This window comes from Rutidosis leptorrhynchoides, chromosome 4 (assembly GCF_046630445.1).
Source record: "Rutidosis leptorrhynchoides isolate AG116_Rl617_1_P2 chromosome 4, CSIRO_AGI_Rlap_v1, whole genome shotgun sequence".
In the NCBI taxonomy this organism is placed as follows: Eukaryota; Viridiplantae; Streptophyta; class Magnoliopsida; order Asterales; family Asteraceae; genus Rutidosis; species Rutidosis leptorrhynchoides.
The window spans coordinates 240820496-240829809 of record NC_092336.1 but is presented as its reverse complement, the minus strand read 5'-3'; the positions used below and the strand labels follow the sequence as shown (position 1 = coordinate 240829809).

At 33.8% G+C, this 9314-nt stretch overlaps 2 protein-coding genes and 2 non-coding genes across 6 annotated transcripts; 2 read left to right on the top strand and 2 right to left on the bottom strand.

The window, feature by feature from the left end:
- Positions 1-743: 743 nt before the first annotated feature.
- TRNAT-AGU (transfer RNA threonine (anticodon AGU)) lies at positions 744-817 on the top strand. The gene has a single exon. It is a non-coding gene; the product is annotated as a tRNA-Thr (tRNA).
- A 1145-nt stretch (positions 818-1962) lies between these two features.
- On the top strand, positions 1963-2036 carry TRNAT-AGU (transfer RNA threonine (anticodon AGU)). The gene has a single exon. It is a non-coding gene; the product is annotated as a tRNA-Thr (tRNA).
- Positions 2037-2763: 727 nt separating this feature from the next.
- Positions 2764-4241, bottom strand: LOC139843409 (protein PROTON GRADIENT REGULATION 5, chloroplastic-like). The gene is made up of 2 exons (XM_071833478.1): positions 3732-4241; positions 2764-2982 (listed from the first exon to the last, which is right to left on the bottom strand). Exons 1-2 carry the CDS (start codon positions 4002-4004, stop codon positions 2878-2880), a joined length of 378 nt encoding a protein of 125 aa, XP_071689579.1. The 5' UTR covers positions 4005-4241; the 3' UTR covers positions 2764-2877.
- Positions 4242-5131: 890 nt separating this feature from the next.
- LOC139843869 (actin-related protein 2/3 complex subunit 2B) lies at positions 5132-8058 on the bottom strand. Of its 3 annotated transcripts, none has more exons than XM_071834041.1 (10): positions 7924-8058; positions 7306-7372; positions 7012-7219; positions 6557-6723; positions 6388-6465; positions 6144-6276; positions 5957-6048; positions 5790-5846; positions 5645-5696; positions 5132-5377 (listed from the first exon to the last, which is right to left on the bottom strand). In XM_071834041.1, the coding sequence occupies exons 1-10, from the start codon at positions 7995-7997 to the stop codon at positions 5181-5183; spliced, it is 1125 nt and encodes a 374-aa protein (XP_071690142.1). In that variant the 5' UTR covers positions 7998-8058; the 3' UTR covers positions 5132-5180. The 3 variants fall into 3 exon arrangements, with proteins under 3 accessions (XP_071690142.1, XP_071690141.1, XP_071690143.1); XM_071834042.1 differs by having other exon boundaries at positions 5253-5377; positions 5645-5706; XM_071834040.1 differs by having other exon boundaries at positions 6144-6465.
- Between the last annotated feature and the right edge of the window lie 1256 nt (positions 8059-9314).

Sequence of the window (9314 nt, the reverse complement as noted above, 5' to 3'; positions counted from 1 at the left end):
AACTATATTTGGATGTTTATTATCTTATTATGCAACAGGAGATGGAAGAATTGTATATTTTCGAACCCTGTTTAGTTTCCTTTAGACCCCTTTCTCGTAACAGCCAAATCCACTCTAAGTCAGTGGCGATTCCGGGATTATAATGCTATGGGTTCCCGATTTATTTTCCAGTACTAATTATATTTGAATGTTATTTTAGTGGAGTCTACTTTCAAAAAACTACAAACTCGAATATATATAAGGTGTCCGAGTAGTTATTTTTAATGGTAAGTCCTAAACAATTTAGAAGAAAAACTATATATTTTAAGAAATATATGGGGTTCTGTAATTAAATTAGTGGTGTCCTATACAATTTAAAGGGTATTTTTTACTAAAAGTTTTGAAACTAGTGGTGTCCCCTGCCTAACGGGCCTACTACTAGAGTCGCCCCTGCTCATAGTGTTCAAAGAAGCCCTCGTGAATATATCATGTTGGCTTGGTTACAGTGGTAGCGGGTTGGACAGGGCAATTGGTCAAATGGGTCAAAACAACCCACAATGTTTGCAATTGTGATTGTGGAGATCTCAAATTCAACTCTTAATCAAAGCCAACTTTTATGTTGGTGTTAACCTCAAAGTATGAATCTGTTTTTCATTTTGGGTACAATTTGCAGCTAAGTAGTCTATATTGATAGCACCATTGCAACCTTATCCTATCTTTGTGGTGTGAAATGATAGTTTTGAAAACATGAGAGGTATCAGGTTGCTTTCATAGCTCAGTTGGTTAGAGCACCCGTTTAGTAAGCGGGAGGTCTTGAGTTCGACTCTCAATGAAAGCAAAAAAAAAAAAAAAAAAAAAAGATTTCTTATTTATTTCTTATCTTAGGGACTGAAACTGCTGATATCCAATTCTAGTGTGCTGTTAGTTTCATGTGGTATTTTCAGTAAGCACATACCCGTTTAGTAAGCACATACTGATAAAGCCTTTCAAAAGTCTATCTAGATGAAACTGCTTGTCACATTACCAGTTTAACAACTTCTACCTCATAAGTTCATCTTTGGGGCTATTTTCAGTACAATATGCAGCTAAATAGCATTGAGCAACATGCATTGTTATCCTTATTTATGCTTGGAAGTGGTAATTTGATAAAAAGAAAAGGTAGTGTAAAGTGTTGCTTATTTGTCTATCTGTGGATAAGCTATCTATATATCTCTATTGCAGTAATATAGTAACTACAGTATATTTATATATAAATGTCAAAACGAATAACAGACATAAAGTGATGCAATTTGTCCCAAATCGACCTGATCCATTCTAGTCACCCATTTTGAGGCATTGCCCAGCCTACCTAACAATCCCATTTAGCTACATATACTTTATTTTTCCCATTTAGCTACATATACTTTAATTTTCTTAATTATATTTTCCTATAAAGAAAAAGTTCCTAGCAAGCCTATGCATACTGTTAATAACTGGTCTAAGAAATGTAGAAATTCTAAATTAGTTAGTCTTAAAATAATTTATTATTAGATTACTGATTGGGTCAATATATGTCTTTGTTTTAAGTAACAGACAACAGTCAATATATGACTGTTACCTAAGTTTTTATTTAGGAGTTTTTTTGTTTAGCAATAGAATCTGTTTTTATTTCCTGAGTTCGAGTCTCAATGAAATCAAAATATTTTGGTCCTTTTATATCTCAGTGACTGAATCTGTTTATACGCTTATTTAGGGTCATATTTGCTACACATAGTTTTGAACATGTAGATAAAACATGATAAATGCATATCCAGATGAAACGGCCAGTCACATAAAGTTCATATACATGTGTAGTGGTGTAATCGTTATATTTTAATATTTCAGGTTCAGTATGCAGCTAAGTAATGTAACATTATGGGACCATTGCACCCTTATCCTTATTTTGAGGTAAGAAATGATAAGTTTAATAAAATGAAAACAGAATGTAGGATTGTATATCAGGTTGCTTTCATAGCTCAGTTGGTTAGAGCACCCGTTTAGTAAGCGGGAGGTCTTGAGTTCGACTCTCAATGAAAGCAAACAAATTTTTTTTTTTTTTTTTTTTTTTTTTTTAATATATATATTTATTTATCGTAGGGACTGAAACTGCTTATATCCATTTCTGTTGTGGTACTACATTCATATGGTTTTGAACATACAGATAAATCCTTTCAACAGTTTATCTAGATGAAACTGCTTGTCGCATTACCAGTTTAAGGCTCTAGCTCATAAGTTCATTTATAATATGCAGCTAAAAAGCATGAGCAACATGCATCCTTGTCCTTATTTTATGGTGGGATATGGTAATCTGATATAATGAAAACGGAAGTGTAGGGATGCAGCTTTTCATACCTTACGTGGTTAGAGCACGTAAACGGGATGTCTTGAGTTCTGCTCTCAATGAAAGCAGACTCTTATGTACTTTTTTTATTTTAATTAAAGGGACTGTATCTATTAATCTTCATTCTACTGTACTTTAATATCATCATAGTTACCTAAATTGTATGATCTTACATTAAAGCGGCAACACTTCTTTGGACTAATGGTACCAAGGTAGCTCACCAATTAGGGGGACGTTCTGGGTTCAAACCCCCAAAGTAGAGTTTCACTTAATTTTTGTCCATCAGGAAAAAAACTATCTATAAATATCTATCGCAATATTACAGTATTACAGTATATTTAAAACAACAGTTATTCGTATGTTCATTATCCCAACCCAACCCAACCCGATCCATTCAATAGTTACCCATTTGAGGTTTGTCCAGATGATGAGAAATGTATTTACATCTGGAAGATCTTCTTTATACATACTAAGGACGTAAAATTCAATTTTCTCATCAAATTTAGAATCTTTAATCTGTAAAATATTACACAACCACATTAAGCTAAGAATCCAAGTCTTTCTCCATTTTTCTTCGCCAACCGAATCAGCCCTTGTCGTTGTTTTTGATCTGCCCCTATCGATTTGCAGAACTCTGTGATTACCTGAAATAACATGACCTTAATTCGTAAGACTAAAATCATTTTTCCTTTTCTTCTTGTCAGTTACATTCTTGACTGCTTTATTCCATCCAAGATTTGATTGCAGGGTGTGTTTAAATTAAACCAGGTTTCTCATTAAGGTAATTAGTTCCATGTTTTCAATAGGTTTCACAATGATCTCAAGGGGTACATGGCATTGGTTTTAGAAGTAAGTATCCCTCTAGTTATTTAGGAGTAGAATGACTAATTTTCGGTACTTAGTTTAGGAGTAGCAACAACAAAACATATTCTTGTTATTTGATTTATCATTTGATATGTAGATCATTTAGTGAATCTGAATTTGCCAAACACTACAATAACTTGTTATAGACGATAGATGGATAAGGTTTTTTTTCATGTTTATTTTCCAAACACTTAAACAACTTGTTGTAAACGATAAACGGATAAGGTTTTCAATGTTCAGGCTACACAAGGAGACGATTAGTTTTAGTCATATGTATGCTGCCTAACCGAGTTATTCCCTGACTACATATATCCTAAAACCAGTTTCGTTCCAACCAATTATATATTTCTAATTTCTAATTATATATTTCTAATTACTTCATATCATATAATCACCTTCAACACACACTTTTATTTAGGATTGTAGTACACATAACTATATCAAGCAAATAAAAACTCACTAAATTTCAATACTTGAATAAATAAATCACAATATATAACAAGTCTTTAAGGCATAATTAGTATAATACCTGTGAGTGTAAAGCAATTGCTTTTCCTCTAAGCTGATTAAACCGTTTCTTTCCAACTATATTACGAGTAATCACAACTAATGGAGCGAATAGTCCTTTTCCTTCGTTAACATTTCCCATCATCGGGCCGGATCTTAACGGGTTTCCAACTCGAACATGGGTCGGTTTAGTCTTGGCCACCATTGTGGAAAATTCTTCACCATTTATGGAAGTCCCCCAACTTCCATGAAAAGATGATGAGAACCCTGTTGCATTAACTGATGAAGTTGCCATTAATAAAAAAAGATTGTGAAGCAAGAATTGAGATGGGAATTGGTTGTTGTTTATGAGAATAAGTTTTGTTTGTTTTGTGGTTATTGTTGTGTTTGTAAGAGATAGTTTTTGTGAGTTTGGTGTAAATCTTACAACCTTTGGTTTGATGAAGCATCAAGAACCACATGTAGTTTGTGGCTTCAAAAATATGGTTGATTAGTTGTAATTTTACATTTTCACCCCCTATAGATTGTATATTACAATATTAAGAATAAAAGTTGTAATTTTGTGTAGTTGTACTAATACTTGTATGGAAATCTATCCGAGTTGTCTGATTGGTTGTGATGTTAATTGGGCCCACTTGTTGGATGTGGTGGTGCATCGTTCCAAATTGGTTGGATATGGTAAAGTATTTTATTGAAAAATTCAAAGGATTACACAACCTGAGTTGAATGATTAAAAAAAAATTCAGATTTGTTAAATTCTATTTTTAATGAGTTAAAAATGGACTAGAAAAAGACTGGTAAAAATGGTATAAAGTTGATATCCCAAATGTAAAACATTTAAGCTGTTCTCAAATCAAAATTTCTATAATTTCAAAACTCAATAGTAATAAAAAGTGTTTTACAAAAACTACAAAATATGAACAAACCATTCCTATTTTTCGCTATTTTAATGATCTCTATCAGTATAATTATAATTATAATATCAACATTCGTTAGTGATGAAGTAAAGATTATTGCAGAAAATTTTGACAACCATTCATTCAGAAATATGTTATATATGTCTGATTCATAATTATGTACCTAAAATGTGCTTAAATAACCATGCAGGCTTGCCTGAGTGGTCACCGAGTTGCCCAATGAAGTATACCACCCGAGTTCAATTCCTGGTTATGCCAAATTGTTTAAAAAGGGAGTGTGACTAGAGGGTGTGCATAATACGCATTTCACCCGGTACCAGGTCTCGCGATCGAGGGGCTTGATTACCGAGGGTTTTACCTTCTATGGGGAGCCAATGTGCTCGTTCATAGGAAACTTTCCTGGCTTACGCAAAAAAATGTGCTTAAATAACCATAAGGAATACACTTGCTTATGATAGTTTTAAGTTCTCTTCTTTGCTTTATATTTGTATATAACCAACAACTATGGGACAAATACCTATAAATGATCAGTATGCTTAAAACTAAACAATAATTTAAAACTTGTCTAACTTCTGATATTTCATTACTGAAGAGAAACAAGGAAGTTTTAACCATCCTCTATGAAACTTTTTGAATCCACGGATCCTTATTCTTGAACGAATTCTCTTAATCTTTTTTGTCAAGTTCCATCTTTTCGTAGTGATCGTACGTCTGGTAAAGTTGATCAGTTTCTTCAAGCCCCTACGCCGCCCTGCATTAGGTTCAAAGATCAAATATTTGATTCACTTAGAGATGAAAACTTGATCCGTTTACTAATTAATGGGTCAGTCTGGTTTGTAATTATCTCGAATGGGGCAAATCAATATATATAGCTTTAAAAACATGGGTCAAATGGGTCAAACGTATAGAAAAGTGTCCGAATTCTTTCCAGATTAGGACCTGTTTTGACCCTTGTTTGACCCGCCACGTTTGACCCTTACATTATGTTGAAAGGGTTGGTTAAATACTCTGTGAATACCTTTAACTTTTTCGATATGTTGACCATCTTCCTTGCTTGTGTGCTGCAGAGCCTGCAGTTTGCTACTATTGAGATGAATATGCAGAAAACAGTTTGAAAAATTACAATTTGTATTAATAAGGTGTGATTTATCGACGCCTTTTACCTCAACCAAGCTATCCAAACGGCTTCTCATCCTTCGTTGCACAAATCCTTTAGTGCACTGTTTGAGAATATTGGAGTAATAAACTTACACATTTTGTAAATTTCGTCTATAAATGTCAAAGGTGGGAAATCGGGCGGGTCAGACAGGTTGTGTAACAACTCAATTACCTTTACATGATATTTGACTAATGCATTGAAGTTAAGCAAGTTCCATACAGTCTTGTCTAGTTTCTTGCCATGAACATGCCGGGCAAATATGTCTGAAAAGTTAGATTAACTCACAATTTTGACCTATAGTTCAATTAAAATAATACTATTTGTTTTCATAATTTGAATATCGAGAGTTGTTTAATACCAAACGAAACGAAACCTCCATTAGTGCTCAAATCCTTCATAGATTCTCCTCTTAATTCTGGAGGCGGAATAGGTGACCAGTAGCAAGAAGGTGCCTTCGGACACACACCCGATCTTCCAACATCTACAAGCTCCTGAGTCAAACAATAAAATTCAAAGTCAACAAAAAGGGATGAAAGTAAGAGGTGGCAAATTGGGCGGGCCGTAAGACCCGTTTGACCCATAGTAACTGAAGATACAATAACCTGAAAGAAAGCTTTGGCGATTACTACATCTGAATCCTCTTTCAATCGGATTGGAAACACTGCAGTCAGCTTCGTTGGCTGTTAAACAAATGAATCAAGTCCCTTAGAAATTAGTTAACAGTTTTGTACATTTCTACAATGAGTTTTTTGTGATTTTTGTTAAGTTTACCTGTTTAACGACATAAAAAGGCTCGTTAGGATGATAGACAAGTTTGATTGGCTTGTATGCCCCTTCAGTTATCTCTTGGGTGCTAACGGTCGTTAAAATTTGTTTTAGCTGAGAGCTAAGTATTGCTGCTTGCACCGATGAAATATCTGTAATTATCTTCTCTGCATCTACATTATAAAACAAGCATTATTATTTTTCTGCTATGATTGTTTTTTTTTTTTTAATTTTTAATTTTTTTTGGTTGTAAGAAAAATTTCATTTGTGATTATAACAGATTAACAGTTCTAGATAATCTCACATTCTTCACATATACAAATACTGTAGTCAACATCCTATGAGAAGTGTTCAGAATCTGAATGACATAAAATTATCGTTTTTTAACTTTATATTTTGTATGATTTATATGCTTCTTGAAATATGGATGTTTGATACGTGTTACGAAAAACAAAGATTACCTCTCTTGCGAGGAATTTTAGTGAAATCGATTTTGAGTGTTAGCTGATATCCTGCTCTTGCTGGTTCAATAATCTCAACTACTTCACGACATATTTTCTTTACGGTCTGTAAATTGGGACGCGAAAATCCATATATGATCGAGGAACTGGTGGACAAAACAGGGGTTGAGATGGACAGGTATGCATGATGTGGTTCTGTTGCATATGACTGATAAATCTTGTATTAGATGCTCAGTAAAATTAATAAATTAGGACAAAATAAAAAAGAAAAACAAAATTTATCTTATTATTTACCTGAATGTGGTATTGCAAAGACCCAAACTCATGTAAGTTGTGTTCGACTTCCAAAGGCTTATCCGCACTGTCATCAAAGAAACGAATTGTTTTTCATGTTTCATAAAGGTGGCAATTTCAACCCATTAATCAGGTTACTGTTTCATCTCTAACAGGTTCAGCTGGTCATATAAAATTAAAATTAAAATTAAAATTAAAATTAAAGACTAAAAGGGAACAGGAAGAATTTTTGAAACGTCATATGAAGTTTCTCTATAAAGCATAAAGCTTCTGAATACAGTTATTCCAAATACTAGATTACCTTTTATAAATTGTGTTTTTTTTTTTTTTTTTTTTTTTGAAGTGATATGTAAGACACTACATACATATTAAAAAGTTAACATCTTTGAAAGAAACAAGTGCTCGGCCCGCATTGATCTGACCCATGCGAAAAATCACTTGTTTTGACTCGCTACCAAGCCTGCCCCGCTCATTTTGCCACCTTAAAGTAGTAACAGAGTAAGGCATATGTTTCTATTGCTATTTGAATCAACTATAAAGTATTGATCAAGACATTAATTACATAAATGTACATCAACGATCTCATTTATATTGTGCAATACAGGCGAATAAAATTACCAATAGAGTTGGAGCAGAATCTGCTTTAGTGCTGGCGATGCTCTCTCAAAACAAGCTGTTCTTGTTTTCTTCATGATATGGTTGTAAGAAATAGATGTCACTCAGACAAATGCAAGCATGAAAACTGGGTAGTGTATCATGTTTTATTGCACAGTTGAGTAAACATGCACATTGAGTGAAAATGAAGTATTTTATTGCAATCATTTTTGTTGAACCTTTAAGCAATTAGTGCACTATCTATAAGATGTGGTGGTGGTGGGTACCTGTCCAACAACAAGTCAACAACTTATGAAGCTTTCATGTATTAATTCATTTGTACTCTTTTTGATTTTCAAGTTTGGTGAAGATTAGTCATGAAAATATTTTTTATAGTTTCTGAAAAAAAAAAAGATAAATAATAGACACTTCAATGTTGAGATGCTTGAAAACATGAAACTATATAGAAGATGACTCTTTTAAAAATTAAAGATTCGTGACATTGTTTACTACAACGTGGGATTTGTGTATCGACTATAAGTTTTTTTTATGTAAGTGTAAAAGAATGAACTCAAAGATAGCATACAGTGTCGATCATTTTAGTTAGTTGCGATTTATTTGAAAGCAAAAGTGGTCAAAATATACCTAATAATGGGTTTAAAAATTGCGGATTGCATACACATAAGAATTTACTATACAGTGTTGCAGAAAAAGCGGAGGTCAACCACGCAGGCTTGCCTGAGTGGCCACCGAGTTACTCAATGAAGCACACCAACTGGGTTCAATTTCTGGCTATGCCAAGTTGTTCAAAAATGGAGTGTGACTAGAGGGTGCGTAAAATTCGCGCTTCACCCGGTACCAGGTCTCGCGTTCGAGGGACTTGATTACCCGAGGTTTTACCTTCTATGGGGTAGCCAATGTGCTCGTTCATAGGAGGGTTTACTCGCTTACCCAAAAAAAAGTGAAGGTCAAGAAGGTCTCGCCGCCTTGCAGGGTTCAAGAGGCAGCGCTTGTTTGTGAGTATTTATCTTATCGAGAACAACAAAATATTACTATTAATTAATTACCATGGACTTGAATTACTTTAAACACGAGTAAGGGACGTTGCTGTCTATTCAGAATCAGAATCTTCAAGCCTATCGCATTATCCAGTGACATGTCTTACGACAGGGGCGTTTAGGATCAGCGTAATAAATACAAGGTCCCTACCTATTCATGAGCCAGCATTCCATAATCTCGGCAAAGTAACTGCTGAAATCATAGTATGCGCTTGTTTTAACCTTATCTGATTACAAATTTTATTGCATTTACTTTATTTGTCTTATAAATTAGAAAAACCTAAAATTAGGTAACCACTACTCCTTCACCTTAGAATTATCTTAAGCTTTAAATATAGGTTCGATTCTACTGATATC